This window comes from Caenorhabditis elegans, chromosome II, assembly GCF_000002985.6.
Source record: "Caenorhabditis elegans chromosome II".
NCBI lineage: Eukaryota > Metazoa > Nematoda > Chromadorea > Rhabditida > Rhabditidae > Caenorhabditis > Caenorhabditis elegans.
In genome coordinates, this window is record NC_003280.10 from 4,770,088 (window position 1) to 4,797,285 (window position 27,198).

At 35.5% G+C, this 27,198-nt stretch overlaps 9 protein-coding genes, 2 non-coding genes and 1 pseudogene across 13 annotated transcripts; 8 read left to right on the top strand and 4 right to left on the bottom strand.

Annotated features, from left to right (window-relative positions):
• Positions 1-445: 445 nt before the first annotated feature.
• dbd-3 (DB domain-containing protein) lies at positions 446-1,295 on the bottom strand. The gene is made up of 3 exons (NM_062455.7): positions 1,074-1,295; positions 903-1,026; positions 446-851 (listed from the first exon to the last, which is right to left on the bottom strand). The coding sequence occupies exons 1-3, from the start codon at positions 1,292-1,294 to the stop codon at positions 591-593; spliced, it is 606 nt and encodes a 201-aa protein (NP_494856.1). The 5' UTR covers position 1,295; the 3' UTR covers positions 446-590.
• Positions 1,296-2,747: 1,452 nt separating this feature from the next.
• Positions 2,748-3,904, bottom strand: dbd-4 (DB domain-containing protein). Its single transcript, NM_001047305.5, has 4 exons — positions 3,818-3,904; positions 3,655-3,772; positions 3,506-3,610; positions 2,748-2,937 (listed from the first exon to the last, which is right to left on the bottom strand). Exons 1-4 carry the CDS (start codon positions 3,868-3,870, stop codon positions 2,788-2,790), a joined length of 426 nt encoding a protein of 141 aa, NP_001040770.1. The 5' UTR covers positions 3,871-3,904; the 3' UTR covers positions 2,748-2,787.
• Positions 3,905-4,294: 390 nt separating this feature from the next.
• Positions 4,295-4,796, top strand: F26G1.10 (TransThyretin-Related family domain; the record flags this gene model as incomplete). The annotated part of the gene is made up of 2 exons (NM_001047302.2): positions 4,295-4,444; positions 4,486-4,796. The coding sequence occupies exons 1-2, from the start codon at positions 4,297-4,299 to the stop codon at positions 4,794-4,796; spliced, it is 459 nt and encodes a 152-aa protein (NP_001040767.1). The 5' UTR covers positions 4,295-4,296.
• A 400-nt stretch (positions 4,797-5,196) lies between these two features.
• Positions 5,197-14,449, bottom strand: nep-12 (Neprilysin; the record flags this gene model as incomplete). 2 transcript variants are annotated; one of them, NM_001377789.2, is made up of 14 exons in its annotated part: positions 5,439-5,615; positions 5,715-6,130; positions 6,186-6,286; positions 6,348-6,461; positions 6,510-6,634; positions 6,796-6,900; positions 7,855-8,190; positions 8,256-8,450; positions 8,494-8,783; positions 9,068-9,343; positions 9,444-9,559; positions 12,756-12,836; positions 12,917-12,970; positions 14,337-14,449. In NM_001377789.2, 14 exons carry the CDS (start codon positions 14,447-14,449, stop codon positions 5,439-5,441), a joined length of 2,499 nt encoding a protein of 832 aa, NP_001364537.1. The 2 variants fall into 2 exon arrangements, with proteins under 2 accessions (NP_001364536.1, NP_001364537.1); NM_001377790.1 differs by lacking the exons at positions 12,756-12,836; positions 12,917-12,970; positions 14,337-14,449 and adding an exon at positions 11,097-11,377 and having other exon boundaries at positions 5,197-5,615.
• On the top strand, positions 7,050-8,017 carry F26G1.11 (TransThyretin-Related family domain). The gene is made up of 3 exons (NM_001129134.4): positions 7,050-7,265; positions 7,307-7,613; positions 7,663-8,017. The coding sequence occupies exons 1-3, from the start codon at positions 7,118-7,120 to the stop codon at positions 7,817-7,819; spliced, it is 612 nt and encodes a 203-aa protein (NP_001122606.1). The 5' UTR covers positions 7,050-7,117; the 3' UTR covers positions 7,820-8,017.
• F26G1.13 lies at positions 9,686-9,825 on the top strand. Its single transcript, NR_051005.1, has one exon. It is a non-coding gene; the product is annotated as an Unclassified non-coding RNA F26G1.13 (non-coding RNA).
• Positions 13,566-13,777, top strand: F26G1.12. Its single transcript, NR_051006.1, has one exon. It is a non-coding gene; the product is annotated as an Unclassified non-coding RNA F26G1.12 (non-coding RNA).
• Positions 14,450-15,810: 1,361 nt separating the features above from the next.
• On the bottom strand, positions 15,811-16,194 carry msp-3 (Major sperm protein 3; the record flags this gene model as incomplete). The annotated part of the gene is made up of 1 exon (NM_062457.10): positions 15,811-16,194. The coding sequence occupies one exon, from the start codon at positions 16,192-16,194 to the stop codon at positions 15,811-15,813; it is 384 nt and encodes a 127-aa protein (NP_494858.1).
• Positions 16,195-17,071: 877 nt separating this feature from the next.
• msp-42 lies at positions 17,072-17,433 on the top strand (annotated as a pseudogene). Its single transcript has one exon. A coding segment is annotated over exon 1 (362 nt).
• Positions 17,434-20,205: 2,772 nt separating this feature from the next.
• On the top strand, positions 20,206-21,253 carry F26G1.15 (Neuropeptide-Like Protein). The gene is made up of 3 exons (NM_001346627.2): positions 20,206-20,300; positions 20,940-21,048; positions 21,114-21,253. Exons 1-3 carry the CDS (start codon positions 20,229-20,231, stop codon positions 21,218-21,220), a joined length of 288 nt encoding a protein of 95 aa, NP_001333551.1. The 5' UTR covers positions 20,206-20,228; the 3' UTR covers positions 21,221-21,253.
• Positions 21,254-21,530: 277 nt separating this feature from the next.
• F26G1.1 (VPS35 endosomal protein sorting factor-like) lies at positions 21,531-25,581 on the top strand. Its single transcript, NM_062458.9, has 13 exons — positions 21,531-21,748; positions 21,795-22,168; positions 22,226-22,366; positions 22,414-22,549; positions 22,595-22,681; positions 22,728-23,211; positions 23,661-23,820; positions 23,916-24,335; positions 24,387-24,584; positions 24,636-24,823; positions 24,869-25,018; positions 25,104-25,224; positions 25,271-25,581. Exons 1-13 carry the CDS (start codon positions 21,535-21,537, stop codon positions 25,421-25,423), a joined length of 2,826 nt encoding a protein of 941 aa, NP_494859.3. The 5' UTR covers positions 21,531-21,534; the 3' UTR covers positions 25,424-25,581.
• Positions 25,582-25,673: 92 nt separating this feature from the next.
• On the top strand, positions 25,674-27,130 carry C33F10.4 (Alpha_adaptinC2 domain-containing protein). The gene is made up of 3 exons (NM_062459.5): positions 25,674-25,875; positions 26,191-26,619; positions 26,665-27,130. Exons 1-3 carry the CDS (start codon positions 25,678-25,680, stop codon positions 27,058-27,060), a joined length of 1,023 nt encoding a protein of 340 aa, NP_494860.2. The 5' UTR covers positions 25,674-25,677; the 3' UTR covers positions 27,061-27,130.
• The last annotated feature ends 68 nt before the right edge of the window (positions 27,131-27,198 follow it).

Genomic DNA, 27,198 nt, shown 5'->3' on the forward strand with positions numbered 1-27,198 from the left:
GGGTGTGATCGCTTGACCGGGGTCACATTTTTCGGCATGGGATGATGTTTTTTATTGATAATTTGGAGAATTTTAGCATGGAAAATTATGTAAGCAAAAGCTTTTATTAGATTTTATTGGTCGTAAAATTGGAGAAAAATGTTGAAATCGATGATGGAGAATGCTCATATTAAAATTTCAAAAAAAAAACGATTGTATTCCTTTTTTCAAACTTTCGAAAATTTTAGCGAAGTTATATTATAATTCGTGCTCCCATCTCATTGCAACCACCTAAAAAAATGTAGCAAAAATTTAAGAGTTTTTTTTTGAAAAATTAACATTTCTTAGAAACATCTGGAGAAAAAAATTCAAAATTTTTAGATCTTCGGTAGCTCCAATTTTTTTTATTAGAAATTTTTTGCAGAATTTGGAAATTAAGAAGTTTGGAAACATGGATGCAAAAGTTTTTGTTTCAAACTTTATTATTAGAACAATTACTGTGAAGAATATTTATATTTACAGATAAATATCGAAAAACACACATGGATACTGAAAGACAAGGCAGATAGCATTATAATAAAGCAGTGACAAATGTTCGATTCCAAAACTCTTTAAGAGTCTCCCTTAATATTTGGATGTCCTTCAAGATGCTCACGGAAGCAGTATCGGATTCTATCAAATTGTCCAATGCAGAGAGCATATTTCAAGTAATCAGTAGGTACTCCTTTGGTAGTTTCACAGTAAGCCATACATCCTGGAATAACGCCTTGACGCTGGCAGCAAGCAGTATGGTCAGCACGAGAAGATGCACAATCCCACATTTGACCGACTGTTGGACCCTTTGGAGAGCATTCACCGAGGAAGCCAAGAACCTGGAAGTTAGGCAGGCATGTGTAAGATAATTTTTTTTTGATAATTGTTACCTGGTCTGGTCTGAAAGCATCAAAATCGCAATATTTTCTTCTACAATCCACATCGGCGTCCTTCAAAGATCTACAGCACACTCTCAATTTTTGATTGGCATTACGTCTTCCAGGAACTCCATAGCTAAAAATTCCCATTTCAAGTTTTTAAACAAAATTATAATTGCTTACATTAATTGGATACGATCCTGAACGGCATTTGTGACTCCGTGTTGAGCTGGTCCAGCGACAGCCTGTGTCTGTGGCTGTGCTCCAAATCCAGCTGGAGCTCCCCATTGATGTTGTGGCCATGCTGGTGCAGCTGGTTGTTGCCATTGGTTGAATGGATTCCATTGCCAACCTTGACCAGAAACACATACGATTAGGAGACTGCCAAGGATTAGGTAGTTCATGCTGGAAATTAGGGGAAGATATTTTGAAGCTAAGGTGGCATTTGTGAAAGCAAAATAAAAACAAAAATTTGAAGGGATTTAATTAGAGAAATCATATTCTATTGCTCAAATTTGGCAGCTTTTGCTGCCAAGTTTGGAATTTTTTTTTCAAATTTCTCAAGGTTAAATTTCTAGATATTTTTTGGATCTTATAAAAATTCCAAATACCCAAGCTTACGCCAGATAGTAAAAACTAGGTAGGCACGTGGATAGGCTCTCGAGAGGCAGGTAGGCATTAAATCGTATCTGAATTGAACACGAAATCTTCAGATCCGTCTTGAAAGCTAAGCTCTACTGCACCTAATTTATAAAAGCTCTGAAACGTTCTATGGCAAGGTTTCTAGGTTTTACCCACTTTCTGAAAAAGAAACAAAACTTTTCATTGTCATCCGGATTAACTAAATCTAGGTAATCTCAAAATGTACATGTGTTTTGTTCGACCACAAGTATGACATAATTATTACAATGTTAAAATCAGCTTGAACATACACTTTTGTGTTTTCTTAAGAACTTTGTGCCAAAAAAATTATCAGAAAATATAAGCTTCGATCAGCTTAAAATGGTCAAAATTGAGACCAAAAATCTGATTTTAAACCAAATTTATACAGCATTTTGTTACAGTGTAAACAAAAAAGTGTAAGCCGAATTAGTCATCAGACGGGGAATTGAAACTGTAATAGAAGTGATGTCAAAAGTAATCTCAATGTCAGTCAAAGACTGAAGAAACTGACATAAAACACAGACAACTATAGGTTTCAGAATGAAAAAGAATACTACCGATAGGAGGGGATTGTTCAAGTTTCACTGAAGATTATAGTATAGAACAAAACGAAGAAGAGAAGCTGTGACAGAAAGGTTTATTGAGAAATGATGGGTGGAGGTAGTTGCAATTGAATGTAGTCTAGATCTCAAGTTCGGGTGATCAAAATTACAGTGTGAAGCTATTTCCCAATTTTCACAATGGTTTAACTGTTTTCAATCGAAAAAAGTCGTAAAATTAAATTTGAAAAAAAAATCAGATAGGTCACACAGAATTTCAACCACCAACAAAATAAACATTCAGATTCAGAACTACACCTAGATAACGTCATCAAACTATATATCATTCCTCACAAGCAATGTCATTTTGTTGCAATTGTGAGGAAAAGAAAAATGATTGTGTGATAATAAGAGATGTATATATTGATAAGAGAAGCCAGATAATGGCAAGTGTTTCTCTTGTTAGCTGACCATCAAAATGTCCCACACCGAAAACCGGTTCAATTGCCTAATCGCTTTTCTTTTTTTTTCTTATCCATCACCATTTTCGCTTCGAATTATTCTCTTGTTGTTCTTCAATTTTTTTCTTACCGTCGTCAATTCTGACGTATAACAATTCAATTGAAAACGAAGACAGTTGAAATTCAACAAAACAGAAGGAAGTTTATAATTTATTAGAATTCAAGAATGTATGTTCACTGACGAATTGCTTTGTGATGTTTAAGATGGGTACGGAAACATAGACGGTACTTGTCAAATTCAGATGTACAAAATCCATATTTAAGAACATCGGTTGGAACGGATTTTGACGCGTTGCAGAACGCACGACACAGTGGGAGAACATTCTGAAATTGGGGAAACATTTTAAGAAGTTGGAAGCATATTGGAAATTTTTGGAAAATTTCTGCGGCAATTAATACAGAAAAAAATATATGTATACGAGTATCTGGCTAACTTATTTTTCCTGTGATCAGCTTAAAAGTTTTATAAAAACATTGATTACAACAAATGATTGTAAAAATTAACTATTCTGAACTATTCATCCTTTTTTACAAAAATTCCTGCTTGCCTGCCTTTAATGCATTCTGCACCTGTTTGTGAGCCTTCAAAAAACCTACATCTGCCTTGTACCTACGGCCATGTTATTTGACGGCTTATATCTCGACTGTCTTAAGTTTTATCAAAGAATGTTTCACTTTCAAAATGTAGAAAAAATATTTCGGACAAATTTTGTCAGTTGACAATTTTTGATAACACCAAAAAAATCGAGATATAAGCTGTCAAAGAAGAGTAAGGTGGGTGCAATTCTAATAAGTAAAACTTTTAGAAAATTTCAGAAAAAAAGAAAGTTCTCAACGGTATAAATAAAGTCCTATATTTTTTACACCAAAATGTATTGAAACAAATATTTACCTGATTGGTACAACATGCACTATGATCATGCTTCGAACTTATACAATCCCAAATTCTAGACACAGTTTTTCCTTTTGGGCCACATTCTGCAATGAATGGCAGGACCTGAACACAGATATTATTTAATATGCCAATCATTTCTTGCTAACCATAAGTTGATTAATCTGTCCAAAATTGCAATATTTATTTGCACATCCCGCATCGATTTCTGGATCATGAGCACAACAGGCGATTAGTTTCTCGTTTGCGTTTAGTGCAGAAACATGTCTAAAATCTGTATTGATTGACTAAACTGAAATCTGTAAAGATTACTCAAAGAAGAATAGTAGAGTAACGAGAAAAAATAGTTGCCGAGTAGTAGTCATCTGTGATTATCCAAGTGTTGTGTATTGAGAAATGATAGTGGATGAGGATACGAGAAATTCATTCTTGATAAGCATGAAAATCCTGTCTTTTGTTTTGTTATGTTCCTTTGGATATTTCCACTTGATAATCAATGAACAATATGCAATTTAATTTTTGAAATTATTATCAACTTGGATCGGCAAACTAATGTGATTTTACAAGTATGAGTTGATTATTCTCGACAGTTTACTACAACGACGCACACTTTATTTGTTACAGGAAACATGTATTTTTTTTCTAAACTGAATTCAAGATTTTTTATAGTTTAGCGCCGACCTGTCGCCTTCTCATAGTTGTATAGTGTCTTATCGTGTTTGTTAGCGGTAACATAAACGTAATTTGGAATGAGCAAATGATCAAAATCATTCATAACTCTTCGACTTCCAATGAATACTTTTCTTCTTTTATTCACCCTACTTTTGGTTATCCCAAAATCTGCATTTTCCTATAATGAATCCAATTTCAAAATTGAAGGAATCTTAAGGTGCAAAGGAACACCTACCCGAGGAACCATCTTGATGGTTGATGACAATCGTATGTTTTTAACAAATTAAACTGATTTTAATTATATTCAGTTGATCATTGGGATCACCTCTTGGACGAAGTCGAAGTCTCGGACGACGGAGTATTCGTGTTATACGGCTGGCTGCCTGATGAATGTCTCCATGTTAAATTATTTGTTGAACACGGATGTACTATAGAGCGAAATGATGAAGAAAGTCGAACAACCCGCGACATATATTCTGAATATTCCATTGCCTCAAAACACTTGGAAACCCACAATCATGATTGGACGTTTAGCTTTGAGCTGGTGTATATGGTAGCTGAGAGATCGTGGCCTAAATTTTCTATATACAGATACTGGTTACATGTGAAACAAACGTAAGTTGGTCGTAAACGTGCTAACAAGGCGCTTAAATTTTCAGTGAAATGTATAAAAACGTTGAGAGGTTGTTTGGAAAACACACCTGGAAGACGCGGCCAATTGGTAAATGCTTGAAAACTACGAATTCTAACGGAAAGAGATTTAACTTTTTATTCATTTTCCTGGTACTGGTCTTTTTTCATTTTGTATTTTTTAAATGATTAACTACAATTGATTAAATTTACCTCTACAACACATCAACTAAATCAGTAAATTTTCTGTCTGATCTCTTGTTTTTTGCCAGTTTTGGAACGTTCAAATTAGAGTCTTACGACATTGTTCAGCTCCTACATCAAAAAATCCCGTTACAAGAAAAAATTTCCGAAATCATTTTTTGAGCATATTTTTCAATCACATAACAATCCATGAATAATATTTTATTGAATTCTTAAAGTTATAATCAACTGAAGTGTTTACCCGGATCAGCGGATCGAAAATTCAAAATTAGAAAAACATATAAGCAATATCAATGAGATGAGATCATTCAGAGAAGACTAGGTATTTTTTGTTGCGTAGATTTTCAGAGAATAAAAGATTTGTAATACAGAAAGTCATGTGAACGAGGAGAGAGACTTGGCCCAAAAAAAAATTATGAGACATGTTCTACCAGATACGACACTTTTCAAATGGATTCATAGGTGATCCAATTGGACAATCGAATTCTTTAGAAAATGCTGGAAGGTTTTGAAGGGGCACATTCACACGAAACATTCCCAATGAATGAACATCTGTGTCCATTATATGATCAATTGCTGATGGTTTCAGGGCTTCACACCATGTCTGAAATATTAATTGATTGGTGGCTTTTAGTATTGCTTACTTTGTGTTCTGTCCTAATTATTATCTGGCTACGTAAAACTCTATTTTCCAAGAACTTACATTTGCGTAGGCTAGGAAAAACAGCTGATTCGGACTGAAATCGGTTAATCCAGGCAGTCTTCTCGTTTCCTTTTCCCTATCAGATCTCAATTGATAAGCTTGAAACGCAACTCTTAATCCTCCATTATCGGCAATATTCTCTCCAATTGTCATTTTTCCATCGACTTTTCGGCCAGTTTGTGGTTCGATTTTACTTCCATATTGTGCCACAAAACATTGTTTCTTCTTTTGGAATGTTGTCATTGTTTCAGTATGCCACCATCCACGCAGATTGCCTTTGTCGTCGTATTGAGCTCCAAGGTCATCGTATCCGTGGGTTATTTCATGACCGATGCCCATTCCGATTGCTCCGTAATTGGAGAAAGCCGGTGCATCGGGCACAAACATTGGGAATTGAAGAATTCCAGCAGGGAAGACTGAAACAATTTGGGAATGTTCAAATAAGTTAATTTTGTTTTTACAAGAACTCACTAATTTCATTCCCAGTGAAATAATGAAATGCGTCAACAGCAATGATTGGCGACGCCCAGTCGATTAGTGACGGAGTCCGGTGGAGTTTTGAAAGAGCATCCCTGACAGAGAAATTTAATTTTAATTTGAATAAGTTGAAATGTAAATCTCAGCAGTTCATACCTATATGCTGCTTTTTTCAAGGAAATCGCATTATCAAAATATTGATTTGCAGTCAGTCGAACTCCTGCATAAGGGAGCAGAACGGCAGTTTCATTGAGAAGTGAGTCGGGGAATCTTAACATATTTTTTGTAATAATTAAACTTGTGCAAAGTCCAAATTACCCAATTTTGTGACCCATTGCATCCAACTTCATCAGTGCAGCTTCTCGTGTTGACTCATCGATCCAGTCAGCGTTGAGCAGCGTCTGCTCCATAGCTTTTTTCAAATCTCGGATCATGTCTTCTGCCTGTCAATTTATGAATATCAACCTAGGCCTTGCATATTAGTCAAGTACATCTTCCAGCCTACGTTTAGCTAACTCCAGTTTTGAAACAATTCCAATTTTTTTTCTCATTCTTAAAACCATTGAAAATCATTTTTTAAAGTCTAGTTTAGAAAAAAACTCACAACTAACTTGTCCTTCTTTGTGAAAAATTTCTGAGCATATTCTGTGGATAGGGGCATTGCAAGGTTCTCCCGAACTTCTCCGACACATACTTCCCACAGTGGATCCTAAAACATTAAATTTGTGTTGCTAAATGAAAATATTAATATTAAAAAACTTATTTGAAAAGTCGACATACCGATAAGGTGCGAAAGTTTAGCGCCGAATTGTCGCCTCGACTAACAGCCTGACAGACTAACAGTATATTATCTTATCTTTGTCGTAACAGAAACGTAATTTGGAATGAACAAATACTCATAATCAATCATAACTATTCAACTTCCAATGAATACGTTTTTACTCTATTGTATCATACTTCTGGCTATTTCAAAAAATGTATTTTCCTATAATATATCAAATTTTAAAATCGAAGGAGTCTTGAAGTGCAAAGGACAACCTACGCGAGGAAAAATCATAATGGTAGACGACAATCGTAAGTCAAAGAAATATAAACTCAATTTAAAAAATGTTTAGTTGATTTCTGGGATATCCTTTTGGATGAGGTACAAGTTTCCGAAAGCGGGGAATTTGAACTATACGGCTGGGAAAATGATGACTGCCTTAATATTAATATAATCATTGAACATGGATGTACTAAAGGGAGAAGTGAAGAAGAAATACAATCCAACATTAACGTTTATTCCGAATTTCCCATATCGTTAAGTGCCTTGCATAAACACAATTATGAATTGAATCAAGACTTTGAGCTAAGGTATATGAAGGCTCACAGATCGTGGCCTCAAATTCATATATACAGACATTGGTTATATTATTTACAGACGTAAGTTTTATCGCAAAATTTCTATCAGAAGTATACAAATGTTGTTCAGAAATTCCTTCAAAAGCCTTGAAACTATATTTAGAAGACACTATTGGAGGGCACGACCAGTCAAAATAAACAGAAAAGTTTCGAGTTCAATTCAAAATAAATGCTACTTTACACATATTTTCCTACTTCTTGTATCTCTTTTTAATTGTATCTTTTAGTATAATTTTTTTAAAATTAGTTTTTTTAAACTCACATCAGAACTAACTCCGTACATCTTCTGCCTAAAATCGAGCATCGGCTTGCGATACTTCGCTGGCAAATACATATCATAATTCGACACAAGGCACCACATTAAAAAGTTGTTAATTGAGCTCAATGGTTTCGACTTGATAAGTGAATATAAATTGTCAAAATAATTGACATCAACCACATTTATCACCAAGGAATCTGGCATTCTTCCCAGGTTTCCTCTCATTTCTTCATTGAAAAATGCATCCCAATTGATTTTGTCATATTTTCTTTTGAATTCTCCAAACGTTATCATGTTGTTGATGGAACTGTGGTTGCGGGAGAGTTCTATTCGGGTGAGCTGAAAATATTTATTAGTAAAATATATATTTTACACCTTGCTTCTTCAAAAATCTCACAACTTACATTCGCGATTCGTCTCTCAAAGTCAATAATATCATCAACTTGATACTCAATAACTCCAGTTTCATCTTCCATATCAACTCCCAAAAGGGACAAAAGTGATAGAATGTACTGTCGATAATATTGCAGATACACATTTGACGATGGAACTTCACGATAGAACTTCTTCTTTTCCAGGAACAACTTTGGCGGGGAAAACTTAAATTTCAATTTTTTTGTTGCAATTAATCTTTTGACTTACCATTAACACATTTTTGTCGCTATCATCAAATGAAGAATGCACAAAGACTCGAAATATTCCATCAACTCCATATAATGCCAAATGGCCAGCAAGAACTTCCCATTGAAAATCAATAGAATCGAATCGAGCATTTGTCAAAAGAGGCCAGCCACCGAGATTTGAAATCATTGACATTAGAGGTTGAACTCCCAAATCGTCTTGAGAAAACTCATCCATACAAGAGTCGAAATAGATTTGAGCAAGTTTCATAGATCGAGTTGTGTTTTCTCTGGAGGTCTTTTCGAGAATATCTAGAAAGTGAATATGGATCTTAGAGATACATTGATTTTTTTCAAGTTTTCAGTATTTTGTCTGTTTTGAATAAAATGTTTAATATTATCACTGACAATAACTCAATTGCATAGGTTTCGAACTTTTTTTTGGAAATGACGAATGCGAGATAGAACACAAAGAATAAAGAAGAAGCATGAGGTTTTATCCCACAAAAATTACGTCATCAAGCTATAGACAGGGCACCTGCCTACCATGTTATCCCAACACACAACTTTACTTTTCAAATGACTTTTCAAATTACCTTTCAAATGCCTATCCATTTCCTTTTTCATCTCACTGAGCACAGTAACCTTCTTCTCATGCTCCGCAATCACTTTCCTTGTTGCATATTTTCCGCATGCAAATTCATAAAAGTCTTCACATGGGTTGGCATCCCGATTCATATTATTCAGATAACTCGCAGCGAGACGAATACATTCCGGTGTTAGACATGTCGAGTTGTCGGATCCATAGTTAACATGATTCGAGTTTTTAACTTCATATGCATCTCCTTCCGTGTTCGAGCAGAGTTCAGAGCCTGGAGTTGAAGTAATGTAACTACTTGTAGTAGTTGATATCGTACTATTAATAGGTAGATAAGAGAAAGCTTGCCACGTGGCTAATAAAAACTGGAATACCTGAGATAAGAGTGGAGAACCCATCCGAAAGGATCGCCACAATTGTGATAAATGATATTGAAATGAGAAGTGTGAGAATGAAAAGGGCGGCGAACACTGCTGCCAATCGAGCGTTCCTGCAACATTTCCATTATTTCGTTTCATTTTTTTGCTTTCCCTAATCAAATCGTTTATAATTTTGTTTGCTCAGTCTTTTGCTCTCCCACCAATTTTCCATAATCTCCACGTCATTGCCAACGTGAGGTGCCAACAACGAATAGACACTATGTAAATTTAAGAGTTTTGAAAAAACCTTCACAATGGCTTGCAGCGCGCAACTTCCCGAGACTGATTAGCGTTGTCCGAAATGCAAATCTAGAGATTCAATAATTGAGAGACGCAGTCGCATTTGCCAAAGTGATGGGGGAGACACTTGAGACTAACGGCTTTTGTAAATACGCGTTGGAGTACAGAAAAAAGGGTGGGTGGTCAGGAAAACATTAGGATAACTGGATATGATAGTGGAATCATCTCACTTTCCGTTTTGAACTTTGGTTCGGGATATGGTGTAGATCAAGCTTAAAGCTCAGCAAAGTGTGAAGAGCAGAGGATATGATGCTTGATGTTCTAACATCTTGAGAATATGCAAATAGCGGAGATGGGTGTAAACTAGAAACACTATTTCTACAAGAGCTTCCACAAAAACTGTCGGAGAAGAAATTACAAATTCTAGACTGATGTAGTATTTTTCAGAAAAGGTTTTAGAGTAGCGGTAGTAGGGATTTTGTAAATTCAGCCCAAAAACAAAATTATCAGATTAATTTCAGTTGTCATAAATTTTCAAAATTTCATCTTCAATTAAATTTTTCTTATTCCACTTTTCTTACATCACATCTGCGTGCATATTTCAAATGTCAATCTTCAAAAAAAATCTAGTTTTTTTTTCGGCTCTCTCCTCATCAAAATGGTTATAAAAGAGAGCAGAGCAACCCATATTTGGTCGCAATTTGGATGTAACAATGCTCTTTGGAAAGTGACCGCGGCAACCCACGAATAAAAAAGAACGAGACAGAAATCAAAAATTGGAGACAGACTCGGAAACAGCTCGGGAACAAATATCGAAACATCTAGGATAGAGAAAAAAATTGGAAGGATATTTGTAAGAAGATTTACAGGTTGTGTGGAGATCAAATGTCAAAGGATCAAGAAAAAGTGATTTATTTGCATTAGTTGGTGGAAAAGTCTAGTCTGATCTTAGGAGTAGACAGTTTCGTTTTTAGAATGTTTTAGGAACACCGAAACCACAAAATTTTAACGGTTTTTTTTTTTTTGAAAAACTGGCGAAATAATTTTATTTTTGGATTTCGGAACAAAGGTTTTCATTGTATTTTCTCAAACTAGATATTTGATGTGAACTCAAATATTCAATTTTGTCATTTCAAATTAGACAGTTGACAACCATGTGCATTCGGCAGTAGTTAAGTAGGAACAAGGCAGGCGGTGGTCACCGAGAAGTCAGGCGGGCAGATTGTGTGCCTACATTTGAGGGCTAGTTTAAATTTGCCTAAAAATCGTCAAAAATAGTTTTGAAAAATAGACAAAAAAGGCTTCATGGCCTAGACAAATCTACAGAAGGGCAATTTCCAAGCTTTAAAATAAAAATGTAATTCTTACTTTTTGTTTCGTTCCAAAATTTTGGTGATCGAGTAGTCGATCATAACAGTTTTCGATTTCTTGTTCATGTCAAAGAACAATCGTTTTCCAGTAGAAATAACCAGTCACCGACGTTGATTATGATCACGCATAACAAAACCTGAGGAAGTGTGTTTGTGCTTTCAAAAAGTGATAATGATAATCGGAAAGTGTCAGGTAGTTTGCACAACGACGGAAGGGACGCCAGACAATCGGATTGCCACACTCACACAATCGGTTTGAAAGCACCGAGGCAGAGAAAGAGAGAAGTTGGCTCACGGGAGCAGAAGAGAGGAGCTCCACCTCTTGGAGCCGGTTTCTTTGGAATAGTGTGGGAGATGAAGAGACGCAGAGATTACCGAATAGGAATTTAGGTGTCGCAGTTTTGCAAATGAAAGAATTATGATGCTAACTGGATTCCGATCCTTTTGTAGAATTTTTGTTACCTTTGTGTAGTCAATGAGTTTCAGTTCATAGTTCAACCAGAACTCCCTTGAAAATATGAATCACTCAATTTTTCTAATTGACTGAATTGACTGAAGCGGACTGAATTGGTGAAGGATTTTAAAAAAATCCTAAATTTCAAGTTTAGTTTAAGTTTTTAGTTTAAGTAACAACCCGGATGAAAAACAAAAACAAAGATATAAGAGTAACATGAAAGGTCAGTCACCTGTCTCTGATGATGGATTGATTTCCTGCAAAAAACATAACAAAAAAGCACGTCGAAGTGATATATCTATTTTCGAAGAAAAAAAAAGCTGTCACAATGGGAAATCGGTTAATAAATTTTGAGAAAGCATTACTTACAATTAGTTCACAATTTTTGGAAGTTTTCAAGTCAATCTACTTTGAAATTTTTTTTTGGTCATGGTGATGCGTATTGGCGCAGAGAAAAATTATCAGATATTTAAAATTTAAAGATATACAAAGGTCTTTGGCATAAGTTATTTAAATTATACTTCAACTTCGAGCGATTCAGAATGAACTTGTAAGTTGTGTGTATTTTTTTTTTTGGAAAAACCGAGCTCACTTGGGCTATATTAGTAGTTCAGACAATTTAAGATTTTCCGACAGATTGTGGAGCAAAATTGGAGTAAAATATGTTGACATTTTTTTGGAGTAAAATATGTTGACAGCAGGAAAAACTTTGAAAGCTCATATCTCGGTTTTTAAGTTTAAACAATTAATTGCCAACTGACAAAGAATGTGCAAAATATTTATCTATGTTTTCACAATGAACATGTATTTGATAAAACTGAAGACAACCGAGATGAACTACTTTAAAGTTGATTGTGGCGCCTTTGAGAAATTGAGTAATTGAACTTCTGATCCCCTCCAATATTTCCAAAAAATTCCAAAGTTCAGCTTTTGAAAAAAGAAACGTGATCTGAACCACTTGAACTTCTTTTTCTTATCACAATCCCTCTAAACTACTCTCCACCCTCATTGGTCAGTTTCGAATGTTTTCACACAAAGCGCACCTACTGCTTTCAAGTAGCCGACCCCCTTCTCTCTTCTTAGGTGTTCAAATATTGACATTACGAGGTTAGGATTTTTGAAATCCTATTATGTAAAGGAAATATGTGTATATTATGGAAATTGGAAATGAATCATCGAATTTCGAAAGATGGAATAACTAACCGGTCTGGAAAATGTTCCAAATGGCTGACGTCACTCGATGAGCAATCACTTATTTCTGTGGCTCCGGAGGAAGAATTTGACCTGGAAATAGTTGAGTTTTGCCAAACGCGGTAAAGAGTTTATACTAATAAGCTGTTAATGAAACAATTTGAAATACTTACCTTCCTCCCCCGGAGTTCGTTGTTATGGTTGTAGAAGAGGTATTTTGGCGACGGCTGAAAAATTTAACACTTCAATTTTTAGTGACAGATCATTATTGCTATTGATAGTAATAAAAACTATCTGAATTTGGTGAAATTTTTTAAAATCTGGTTCAATAAATTCCTCGAAAATTGACACTAATTTGGGAAAAGTTTAGGATTTTTCTGGAAAATAGATTCGGAACAAATTTTTAAATATTTTGACTCGGCTAAGTTCACCTTTTAGAATTGGAACTGAATTTAAATTTTGAATATTAGGATACCTTTTTAACTACTAAAAATGCTATGTCTTGTAAACACAAAATTCCTGCCTTTAAGGCGACCTAGATAGTGCTTTCGTTCAATTTCCAATTTAAAATATATAAATTTTTTGATATGAAGCATAAGACTCTTAAAGAAAAACTGTGCAAACGCCAAGCATTTGAGTTAAAGCAAAAAATAGGCGGCCGGCAGACGTTTAGGCCTGAAAGACTATGTGGTCGATGTTTAGCACACAGAAATTCAAAAAGGGAAACAGTTAAAAACAGACGTTAATTTTATGATTTTGAAAATTTTTAGCGGAACAAGTTCAAAATTAAGGGGTTCAGTAGAAAAATCTGATTGTAAAAAATATATTTAATTTAACTCAAAAATCTAAAAAGCCACCGTATCAGCTCTACTCACTTTTGAAGGATTTTCTCCTCGACCGACACAATTTTGATATCGTCAGAAGCGTCAACGGCGCCCAGTTTGACAAGTTTAACAGTAATTAGTGCACAGATAACTGTAGGCGGCCCGAAATAGGCGGCGCAGAGTGGACCAAAAATGGTTGGAAAAAGTAGTGAGGGATAAGAAAGACAGACAGAGAGAAAATGCTCAAAAGACAAATCAGCTCCTCTTGTCCACTATCTTGTTCTTGCTGACCGACATTTTGAAGAGCATCGTAAATATTGTAGACTGTGCGAGAGACGCAGACACCTGATGACTGTTAACAAGCTATTCTTGAGAAGCTTCGGGGGCGCTAAGAGATTACGAAACAGAAATAAAAATAGTGGATGACCAGTGTGGCGGTGAGTTGATGGTCAATAGGTTAATAATCTCTGGAGAACTGGACTTTTGAAAATGATTGGAACTATGTATTGGTTTTTGAGGGTTTTTGAGTCCAAAAACTCTGCAAGTCTGAAGAAATTTTTGAAGTTTTTATTTTTGAAACTTCTAAACCAGTCTCAAATTTTCTTTAAACAGATTGCTATGTGTTAAGTACTCGTTTTCTTTTTTTACCAAGGAAACCAGCGCCTACCGGGCCTGCGTGCCTACTCTCAAGGTATAACTTTTGAAATGTAATCTTTAGTGTTTATAATTGGAACTTTTTTAAAGTGAATTGGTAAATAAAAAAACTCACTTTTTTTTGTCGGTTAGTTGAAATCCGTATGATGGATTGAAGGCGAAAAATGAGTTTTTATAGCTCCAACTCGCTGTCGTCATTGTATTTTCTTTCTTTTTTCGTACGGTCATTCTGTAAATTTTTCATGAATATTCAATAAGGATTGAAAATTGAGAAAAACTTGCCACATCATCAATGTATGTGAAAATATGAGAAGAAGGGGAATTCAAGCTATCAGGAGAGTATCAAGAGAGAATGTGCAAAATTAAGATTTCAATCCAAAACTGGGGGCATAGGTAGGTGAAGCCGACAAAAAATCGCTGCTCGAGATTTTCAAGTGGATCGAGATTGGGCGGAGACACGCGTCGAGACGGTTTGCACTGACCTCTTCGAGCATTTTATATTGAGCTTTGTTTCTCGCAGTTATTTCAATTTTTTTGGAGATTATTTTCCAGTTTTTAGTTTAATGTTGTAATATAAACTTGCTTTATAGAATTGTGATTCCCAAATATTTTTGGAGACAAAATAATCTGCAATATTGCAACAGACTAAAAATTAGATTCTCAACCTGGAAAAAATTATAAAAGGTTCCAAGGACCTGGCTGCCTTCGAGAGGACCTCTGCCTGCCTAGACTGTAGGCAGGCAGGCGTGCAAAAAAAAATTACAGAAAAATACAAAAATACAAACGAAAGATGTACAGTTCTTGAGCAAAACAGATATTAACTATGTCTTCTCTCAATCTGAGAGCATTCTTCCACCACCCCCACGTAAATCTCTCTTTTTTGGAAACTTAGCAATTGTGTCACAATAGAATTAGGCAAGATGACCCCCCGTTCCGTAGGAAAACGAGAACAAAACAGTAACATTTGTTAAGCCGAATTAGAGGGAAAGCAGAGGAAGAGACGTAGAGAAATTGGGTACATTATGATGATGAAAAACTTTGTTTTGATGTGGATTGGTGTATTAACTGAAATAAAGCAAAATGAAAAATTTTATATCGTTCCTTCTTAAAAAATTTTGCTTTTAATTGGAACCATAAAGAAATTTTCTAAAATTCACCGAATCCTATTCAATGCCAACTCTTGAGCAATTTCTCAAAACTTTCGATTAAAAGTTGATGTTTTATCTATATTACTATTAAATTGCAAACTTCGACACGACCATGAAAAACTGATTCGAATTTTCTGGAAGATCCCCAGTTCCAGTCAAGTACTAGTTCATCCTGGATCTTTTTAAACTTAGTTTAAAGATATAAAACCAAGAACACAAAGCCAATACAATACGACTTTATTTTAAACTTTTGATGCATGATAGTTCATACATGCCTACGGATTGTACTCAGTTGGGAGGCAACATAGGCCTGGAAGCAGTCTGGCACCTAATGCAAGTCTTATGGGATCAAATTCGGAAACATTTAAAATCTGAACAAGACAGAAACAACAACGAGGAATTTTCAAAAGTCATTTATTGAACACAAGATCAAGCAGGGCTCTATGGATTGTACTCAATGGGGAGGTTCTTACGACGAACCATACCGTCTCCTTGGAACCACTCTCGGCGGAACTGCCTGGCAGCTCCATCCGGGGTGTTGGTCCACTCAACAGTGATACGATCGTTGTTAGTGTCCTCCTGTCCGAAGGCGAAGGCATCGCATGACACGGCAAGAAGCACAGCTTCCTTTGGGTCCAAAACTCCACATGGTGGATCAACTCCAAGTCTCTTCATATTGGTGGTCTTGATTCCATATCCAATACGGCGAGCAGATGAATTGATCACCTTAATGTGGTAGGTGTGCTTGTCGTCGTATGGTGCATTGAAGACGATCTTCGTACCCGGCTGGGTTTGGATGTCTCCTGGTGGGACGGATTGGGCCATGGCGACTTGTTGGAAGAGTGTGAAAACTCAGACTGAAGATTATGGCAAAACCTTCTCTATTTATGCAAATCCTTATCACTGTCTAGATCTCAAAGTTCATAAAGTTCATACGTTGGATTTTACTTGAATTAATTTATTTTTTTGTTTTTCACAAAATGTTTGTAGTTTTGTTGCTCTCGGCGAGTTACCACGTAACATGATTCTTCTTCCCATTTTTAAAGTAATTTCATCATTTTTTATATTTTTTACAAGCAAATCCCACCAATTTGAAAAGTCTTATAATACTTTTTGGAATGTTTTAGAATACCTTTTTCATTACAATTAATCAATAGGCGATTTCTGGAAAAATGGTCCTATCATACTAATGCTGGGAATTGCCCTTCCTATTGCTTATAAAAACAGGTTTTTGCTAGGTACAATGGCTCCTCTGGATTGGAATGAAACTTTTTTATTACTTACATTAATACTCATGTTAAAAACTAAAATAATATATTTTGTGGTTCTAGATAGTATGTGCGGCAAATCTCCAAATTTGCCGAGCATGGCAAATTCGGCAAACTCGACAAATTTGCCGTTCTTAACAAACTCCGAAAAATGTTATTTTTTAATGTTTTTTGGAGCATCATCAGAATAACTCAATTTTGTGTCATTGTCTTCTAAAAAAGAGAGAAGAAGACTCATTTTACGTGGTAACCCGCCGAGAGCAACAAAACTAAAAACATTTTGGGAAAAAATAAAATAAATAAATTAATTCAATTAAAATTCAACGTAAACTTATGAACTTTGAGATCCAGACAGTGATAAGGATTTGCATAAATAGAGAAGGTTTTGCCATAATCTTCAGTCTGAGTTTTTATAACTCTTCCGACAAATCGACATGGCCCAATCCGTCCCACCAGGAGACATCCAGACCCAGGCGGGTACGAAGATCGTCTTCAATGCACCATACGACGACAAGCTCGCCGTATGGGATACGCTATCAAGACCACCAACATGAAGAGACTTGGAGTTGATCCACCATGTGGAGTCCTCGATCCAAAGGAAGCTGTTCTCCTGGCAGTTTCGTGTGATGCCTTCGCCTTCGGACAGGAGGACACTAACAACGATCGTATCACTGTTGAGTGGACCAAGACCCCGGATGGAGCTGCCAAGCAGTTCCGTCGGGAATGGTTCCAAGGAGACGGTATGGTTCGTCGTAAGAACCTCCCCATTGAGTACAATCCATTGAGCCCTGCCTGAACTTGTGTTCAATAAATTACTTTCAAGTTCCTCGTTTTTATTTCAGTCTTAAAATGTTCCGCTTTTGAAAACTTCCGGATTTGATTTTATATGACTTACAGGAGGCCTATGTTGCCATACTGGTTCCAGGCCAATTCGTATTGTAAATAAATTCGTGGCTCTGTGTACATGTTTCACATTATATTTTACATCAGGTTTACACAATTTCACTTCAACCTGAAATATGCGGAATATTTCTTTGGTTCACTCGGAAATCTTATAAACTCCTCTGGTTCTCATTGTCCTGTCGTCGGCTTTAATTAGAAGTTTATGTAGAAATATGAGGAAAAAACTGATTCATTACTTTCCGGAAGTTTTTGAGCAATTTCTCAAAAATTTTCGAATGAGGGTAAAGTTATTTTCAAAAAGAAAAATTGGAAATTTTCAATCAAAACATCGACAAAACAGGGCGAAAAAGGAGATTTTGTAACTTCACTACAAAGAAATTCTGATTGTCTGACGGCTTTAAAAATACAATTTTAGAAGCAAATTAACTTTTCTCCTTTTTTAAACATAATTTTTATGATATTTCCATAATTTCAGAAGTTAGAAGGAGAGAGAACTTTTGAGTTTTACACTTTGTAACGAAAGCTTCAAAAGTGTATGTATGTAAAAAAAGAAAAGTAAACCGAAAAGAAAAAGGAACAGCTCTGTGCAATATCATGAAATGTCGTATGGTTTCATTGTCTGAATGATCCGGTCTTCTCGGCACCTTCAGGGTCATCCTTCAATCGAATCCAGTCTCTGCATTCTGGTATATGACATTGATCCATTTCTCTCGGGCATTTCCCAAAACAATGAAGCATATTGAATTGACCATCGTTCGCCCGTTTTTTTCTGTGTCTATTTGTTTCTTGTACATTTTCAATACGTTTCAATCTATCTATGTCAGCAGTGGCCGGCCGGCCAGAGGGCATTGAGTAGACAAACCATCGTGTTTGCTTCTCCGAAAACGATAGCACCAGAAAAATGAGACTTTGGGATTTGTTAGCAGACACACGGATACTGTCTCGCTTGTTTGCTTGTTTGTTTGTTTTTTCATTTTTTAAAATTTGTTCGGATGTAAAGTGTGTGTGAAGTATTTCATGTCAGGAAAAAGAGTTCAACTTGTGCGATGGTTTGTGTTTTATGTAGATTAGGACCGATTTTTCCGGTCTTATTAAAAAAAGAGGATAAATTTTGACTCAAATATAAATTCGGCAAACTAGGCAAACTTGCCGTGCTTAACAAACTCCGAAAAATGATAAATTTTTGGAGCATCGATAACTACTGTTTGTTTTATCACATATCTGATTTCTGAAAAAGTTCCGTGTAGTGTGTCAGCTTAAACATCAAATTAATAAAATTTTATTTATTACATGATAACAGTTGGATTCACGACATTGTTCTTTAGCCAGGAGAATGTTTGCATATAGAACGTTCAGACCATCTACTCTTTTCTGAATGTCCGCAACTTTCTCGTTATAATTGTTTATCAGTTGCTGATGATTGCATCTGCGACTCTCGTCGGATATCTACAAATTTGACAGTTTTTAGGGGAATTAACGAATTAAACTAATACTACGCAATATTTCAGAATTTTACATAATTTTTAACGTACCTCAGGTGGAATGTGATCGGTCTTTAGAGTGGCTTCGAGCTCTGGAACTGGGTCTTCTGGCTCTGGAGTTTGCAATTCTAACTGCAATTATTGATAATGTTAGTAAATGTTTAAAATATAAAAAATAATACTTACCTCTGGATCATAATTCACCCATAATATTAGCCATTGCTTTCGGGCCGTCCATTGCTTTAAGAGTGGTCCAGTTTTCGCGTATTTCTTGTGAAGCATCTGTAAAACAGAAAACTGAGCTAATACCCCAAAGAAATGCCACAAAAACAGTGATTTTTCAATTTTCAACAAAAAAACAGTTGAAAATAGTGTGGCGCAGAACCAAATATATGCCAGACCGTGTAAAAAGTATTAAAAACTTACTTTTGTCATGTTAATTCAAAATTCGCTAGTTTCGTAGGGTTAGTATATTGAGAAGTGATTGAATTCGATTTTGAATTCCCGTGGTTTTTTTTAAATCCCTATTTTTTTGTCTTCACGTCTTTTATTTTGTGCAATTGTTTTGAAAAAAAATTATGTGAATAAACATTTGACTAAAAAATAATTTTCAATAAGTTTTCTAAAAAAAATACTTTATATGATGGTTTCTTCTTGTTTTTTTTAACTATGAAAATTTTTCTCAAATGTTTACTATTCTAGTTTTCAGGTGAATGTCCGTTCCATGTCATTTCCAGACCTTTTTGGTAATTTTATGACGTCACAAAATAGACTCATGGGGTCTTCAGACCACACCGATATATCCATCACGTAACAATTTTCGGAAAAGAAAAAAAGATTGTTCGCGTGTCAAGTTCAAACTAATTCTTCTCCAAAATGTTCCAAAAGAAAATCAGAAATCTTGTTCTCAATGAACAGAATGACGTATTCGAAGACTAATCAGGCTAATTATTGCCTTCAAGACCCTCCCCTGGACCTCCTCCATTCTGAAATTAGTTGTGCTGACGCTGTTGGCCAAAAATAAGAATAAAATGAAAATAACATGGACCTTGCTGCCGCTCCTGGATAAAAATGTTATTGTTTTGTGTATGCTTGGAACACATAAAATATAATATAATTTTCAATTCATTTTACTTAATAATTTCGTTCTTTGAACATATTTCCATCAATTTTCATCGTTTTCATTTCAGAGTGGTCCGCTCTCAAAATGACGGTTTTTACATTTGTCGTATTGCTACTATTCTACTTTTGCAACACTGTCTTCTCGTATTATATTCAGGTTAGACTTTATTATTTTTTAATGTAATTTTTTAAATTTAAAACAATTTTGAATAATTAAAAAAAAATTAAATAATCAACACCTTTGAAACTATCCAGAGACAAAATTTTGTGTTTTTTGAGCTAAAAATACGGTACCAGGTAAATGACACATGTTTATTAAATTAAAAACGGTGTGCGCCTTTAAAGAGTACTGTAACTTCAAACTTTCGATGCTGTGGCAATTCGAAATTTCAATGAATTTTCCCTGTTATTTCGCATTTCGTTAACAACTTAAAGGTTTTTCAGAATTTAATACTAGTTTCCAACATAAATACATACATTCTTACTCAAAAATTGTGAAACATCAATAAAATTCAGTAGCAACTAAAGGTCTAAACTACAGTACTCTTTAAAGGAGCACACCATTTTACATTCGATGAAAATTTGTCGTGTCGAGACCATTTACGGTATTATTGGCGCAAAAGTCAAAAATTAGGGGTTTCTACGCCACGTAGAACTGTAAACTGCCGTGCGGAATTCGGAGTCTCGTTTGGCCACGCCCACTTGATTCGTTGAGCGTTTTGAAGCTTGCAGTACTAATTGGGTGAATGTTTGCACTTTTTTCGCACTAATTCGAGTTTTTATTTGTTAATTTCAGACTAAACGATTCGACTATGATCCTTCACCAATTCTGATGTACAACCAAATGTATTCTCATGATAATTGGGTCCCTTTTCGCTACGAAATCGACAGACAAGTTGATGAAGGTGCGTTAGCTTACTTATTTTTAGCTTGATCAGTTTAACTTTCAAAATTTATAATATGTTTTCAGATGTTATTCCAAATTGGGAGTCGTTGGCGGACGGTGGGACAATGGACAAAAGAGTGACTGCTGATCAGATAAATTCTTTGTTGAAAAATGCGTGGCTCGGTCGATAGATTCTGAGATTTTGATTAATAAAGTTTTTATCATGTTTTCATGTTTGAATTCTTGAAAACTATTCATTTTAAATGCCAAAAATACAACGAACAAACTGAAATCAGTGGAAATTTCGCGGAAAATCCTATTTTGAACAACCGCGCACTGTGGCCTAACATCCGACTCGGCCGCCGGCCGTGTACTCCTCTCGGACAATATATTTATTTATGTTTTCAGAGTCAATTTCTGCTTTTTTTGCTTGTTTTTCTATATATTTTTTTATATTTTTCTTAAAAACGAACTGGATAATTTTTTATTTTTCAATTTTTAAGGTATGGCGGCCGAGTCAATCTGGAAAGTTAGACCCGCCGCCCGAAAATTCGAAACCGACCCGGATTTGGTAATTCCGGCCGTTCAACACCCGTTAGAAGACGCAGAAACTAAAAATAAAATAGCTGCGTTTTGGACAAAATGGGAAAGCAAAAAACTAGAATCGAAGAAATCGGAAGAAAAAGGAAAAGAAACGTATGATTTTGAAGATCCTCTTGGTCGGTTAGACGAATTTGAAGAAAAACAAATAGATTTAAATTTCAGGCGCTACATTTGGAGCTGCAGACGGCGAGGAAACTGTTGATCGAGACATATTACAGCAAAGTACGAAATCAATTCGTAGTTTTTCATTGGATAACACTCTTGAAAACAAACGATCCGATCACTCGAGTTTCAACATAGAATTGCCCGAATTTCAAGCGTGGAGAGAGAAACGAGCTCAAATTGCTCTGGTTGCAAAACCAAAAGAATTTGGAATGTCACAAATTGATGTTCTACGAGCTCGCCTGAAATCACTTTCCGATGAGAAGAATTTGAAAAATGTGAAGAAAGCTGGAGATGTATCGCAGAGATTTTTAATTCTCAGGGAAAATCTAATTACCGCATGGGGAAGAGAAGATCGAGTAGAATCATTTAAAGTAAGGATTTCAGAATAACATAAATTACTGTTTAATAAGTAAATGATTTAAATTCAGATTGTAATTGAATCGGCAAATCTTCTACAGTCTATACCTCCACAATCGGAAGAATATCCATATTACTGGCTTCTTGCAATTGATGTTGTTGATACATTTGGAAAATTACTCTACGATCGATTACTTGCAAAGTCAAACGAGGTATGAAAATGAGCAGAAAATTTAAAAATCATATTAAATATTTTCAGGCTCGAAACAAAAACGGTCAAACCGATCTTTCTGCGAATTTCACCGTGGAGCAGGTACCGAAAAATGTGAAGGATATGGCAATGAATTGGTTTCTGAAATTATCTGAAATTATAGATATTCCAATTCGGTTTTATAGTAAGAACCACTCAGTTTATAAGAAAAAAATTGAAATATTTTCAGTTGAATGCTCGATGATTGCGTGTCTGAAATTTTTCGATGCAGCAAATCTATCAATAAATTTGGAACGCCTCGCTATAATGTGCTCCCGTGGGTTTTTTTCTTCAAAAAATTCAACCCATCAATATAATTTCAGAATTCAACGATGATCTCTCTTCAATATTTGCTCGAGTTCACATAACCCGCTACAGTATGCTCATTGATCCATTAAATCGTACTCCTCACTGGAGAGTTCTACATGATTGGATGCAGGCACCGAAAGATGTTATGGAAGAGCTCCATCGAAAGAAAACTTCACTCGCGGACGCCAGAAAAGAAGCAGTCTCAATTCAAGGAGTTTCCTGGATTGTTCAATGTGTTGCTCACGGAGCTCACACTGTTGATGATCTTGTTCCACTTTTTGCATACTGCCGAAAAACTTCTCCACTTGATGAGAAAACGTTTATTTTGGTGTCAGCTGTGATAGAAGGATTACCATCGAAATATTTATCCGTGCATTCTGAACAAGTACTGGATATTATTTTTGCATTACATGAAGATTTTGAAGAACCGCTCACACGTCTCGGAAAACGATATCTCAATATGGCGCCGATCGAGGAAAATAGAAAATTTGTGAAAAAGTAAATAAGTGGCTAAATTTATTTTCGAAATCAAAAAAAATCCGAATTTATGAATTAAGGAGAAATAGCCGATCAGAAACATTTGGTATTTTATTATATTCGAGATGGTCTTTAAAAATTTCCCAAAAAAGTTTATGGCTGGTCTAATTTCAGACTTTTTCTAAATTTTGTTCTTAAAAAATGTTTTTGAGAGAATATTCCCCCTACAAAAAGGAAATTTCCTCCATTTTTCCTTCTTGACATGAAAAATTTTTTTGGATCAAAAACGTTGCCTTACGCATCACGTTTCCCCAATTCCCCTACATTCGTCATCACAACATAACGTCTGTGTCTATTTGTGACCGAAATTGTGCTCACTTGCTCACAAACGGCTGTCTCCGTCTAAAGTATAACTCAATTCGCCTTCTCATTATCTCTACTTCTCTCTATTGTTTTGAGAGTTGTTTCAGGTCAGTATGGATGCGTGTAGCAGATATTTCGAATTTTCAAACTTTTGTCGATTGCTGTGCTGCATGGACATCTTATATTACAAAATATTACACCTTGAAGGAAGTCACAAAGATTCTGGAATTGGTTTTGGTTCGGCTCAGAATTGATGATCAAACTAAGGTTAGTTTCGGTTTTTTAATAGATTTTACAACAAAAAACCCGAAAATGTATTTACACCGATATAAAAATGTTTACCAAAATATTAAAATTTTCAGAAGCCAGAAAACACGGCTCTTCTCATCAATCTAATTGCCGCCTTCCTGGAACATAATGCAAATAAATCTGATTGTTTGGACATTGTCACGTCAAATAGTTTCATCAAAATAGTAGATCTAATCGGTTATGATATTCAATCAACATCAGACTGTTCTCGACGAATTTTGGAAATTTTCTCTAAAACCTTCACACGCCACACGATTTCCGATATATCTGCCTGTCAATTCATTATTGAGAAATGTCGAACTTTGTGCAAAGCGTATAGACTGGAAGAATCAGAAGAAGTCAAAGCTGCGGAGCAACTTGTTTGCTCTTCACTTTCTCTGATTGATTTCCAAGCATTTACAAATTTGGATCAATGCATTGAATTAATAGTCAGATGTCGAGAAGACATGGGATTACGGCAGAATAGTTTAATTGTTAGTTTTGAATTAGAAACAATTTGAAAAAAAAAACTTAAATATTTACAGCACATCATTGAAACTTTGTTCAATTTCACACAGTTCATCCATCGTACTCAAAAGTCTGGAAAGCGAAAAGCGGATTTTATGAGAGTGTGCATCACAAATCTATCACTTACAATCCCAGCTGTCCGAGATCCGTCCCGACGCGTCAAGATGACTGTGCAAAACATTCAAATGTGCCTTCTTGCCAATTTTCTTCCTCAAGTATTTTTCCAACAAGCTTGCCAAAATATAAATAAAACATAAACCTTTTAGATGGAAATGTCGAGTGTGCGTGTGATAGAATATCTCGACGAAATGAGCACAAACGGTCCTTCTGTGTGTGCTACAGTATCCCCTCTCATCAGTCAGTTCCTCGCAACACTCAGTTTCTGCCCAGAAGGATTTAATGAAGAAATGCCGTCTCTTTCGCATTTTTCGAAAATACTTGCAATTGTTGAAAGGTGAATTTATTGAGATTTGTGAACAATAATTTAAAAATGTTTCAGAAATCACGAAGAATGGTCAAAAGAGTATAAAGGAGTTCCACTGGCAGAGATTTATATCAATATGCTCCGTTACCTGTGTACATGCCGAAAAGTTGATCCACTTCGAGCAGATAGCAGTCAAAAATTGCATTTCGGCGATGATGATCATTTGTGAGTCTTTAAAAAATTTTTGAAAAATTCAAGAAAAACAATTGACAACTTTGAAATTTAAATAATCTAAAAATATATTTTCCAGAATTCGAGTGGATTGCAACATTTCTGACGTCATCACAAAACTATTCTCACTCGCCAATGACCCAACCATTGCAGTAATTACACTGGAAAATGTTGTCATGTTATTTGAAATTCATGAAGAGGTATTCACTGAACCGTTAACTATCTTAACTACCCTCAAATTTTCAGATGCGCTCCACGATCCGAGGTCTTCTGAAACGATCAGTAGGCTCGCCTGCTCATTTGCAAAAACGCCTTGACGCAATCATTCAGGATCTCCGGAATGAAGCCAGTCACGATGAAACTGTCCGAGATATTCTTCAGAGATTATCACTTTTATAATTTGTCAGTGCCTATTAACTTATTATTGTCTAACTTATTTTGTCTAAAATTACGGGAAAATAAAAATAACATCAGTTGTTAATATGTGATATTTTAATTGTTTTAAATAGCAGTTAACTAGTTATAAATATTTAAAAAAAAAGTTCAATTTTCTTATATTTACGTTTATTTGGTATATTTTTAATTGGATCAGTTCCATTTATTATTTTCTTTTACCACTTTTTCCCCTGTAACTATAACTCAATTCCAGATAAATGTCAGATATAAGCGACGATGATATTTTTGGAGGCTTCGATAATAGAATGGACACGGAGCCCATACAAATTGATTCCGACGATTCATTCGATGCGGGAGCGCCGACGTCATCACACACGATGGATAGAAAATCGATAATTGAGAAATATCAAAAGTTGAAAGAAGAATCGAAAAAATTAGATGATTTAGCTGTTGAAGTGGGTTTTCAGCACAGTTTCATATTACGAAGATGCGAAAAAATTCATTTTTGGTATCTCCCCTGGTCACGACAATTTTATTTTCAATGCGAAAAGGCGTGCGCCTTTAAAGAGCACTGTAATTTTAAACTTTTGTTTCTGCAGCAACGACAATTTGAAAGTACAGTAACCTGTAAAGGCGCAACCCCTTTTTAAAAATGTTTGAAAATTTTTCGTGTCGAGACCGAGTACCGTCCTTTTGACGCAACATTTCGCTTCATAGTAATTATATAATATTGTAGCTCTAATAACTCCTATAAACAATGGTGTTTTTAGGTGCGAAGCCTCTTCATGATTTGCAAGCAAATGGAGGAATGTTATACAAAACGAATCGACAGAATTGTGGCAACCTATGGGGAAATTCGATATCTACATGATGGCACAATTCTACTTCTCGTAACCATTCACAATATCACAAATCAGCCGATGATTGATTGGGTTATTTCAATTAATCCCACGTCCATCTTCCCGAATAGCTCATCTTCGTGCTGTCAAACAATCAATGTCGGAAGCCTTCTTCCTGGTATTCGGAAAACATTCCAATGCCAGTTGACATGCAAGGATCCTCCTGTCCTTCTACAATTGTCTCTTCTAAGAACTTATCAACTTGGAGGAATTGTGAAATGCTTCAAAGTGAAGCTGGATCCTATTCTCGTAACAGCTTGGAATCAAGCACAGAGAGTAGAGCGGAAGAATATGGAAACGGTAGGATACAAATATTAGATAGATGATCAAATTCGCAGTTTTCAGAGTTTCACTTCAACAATTCGGCTTCCAAATTCTCTTATCAATCTTCTCTCTGGCAGTCCAGATACTGTGATCTCTGTGCCTCAAGTATTCAAATCAATTCTAAACGTTCCAAATGTACAAGAAGATCACATTGTAATGTGCATACCATCTACGTCTTCTGATAACATATTGGTGAAGGCAAGCTGTGCCAAGGATGGAACATCCTATCACACATTGACAATCGGAACTGAAAGCTCACGGAGTCTCACTTTTCTCGCCGAGCAACTTCGACTTCATCTCATCGTTGAAATGTCAAAATTGAAATCACGACCAGCTAAAGGAATATTGATACTCACGGAAATGGATGCACTTTCCGTTGAAGAACTATTCCAGACAATGCTTGCGGCATTCAACTGAACTCCTAAATTCTCAAAAACTTTTTTTTTCGGGTTTTACTACAAAAGAATACATAAAAATTATATTGGTATGTTGGTTCTAATTTTGTCAATTTCAAAACTACTGGTTCATTGCCAGATTCTACCTCTAACTTATTGC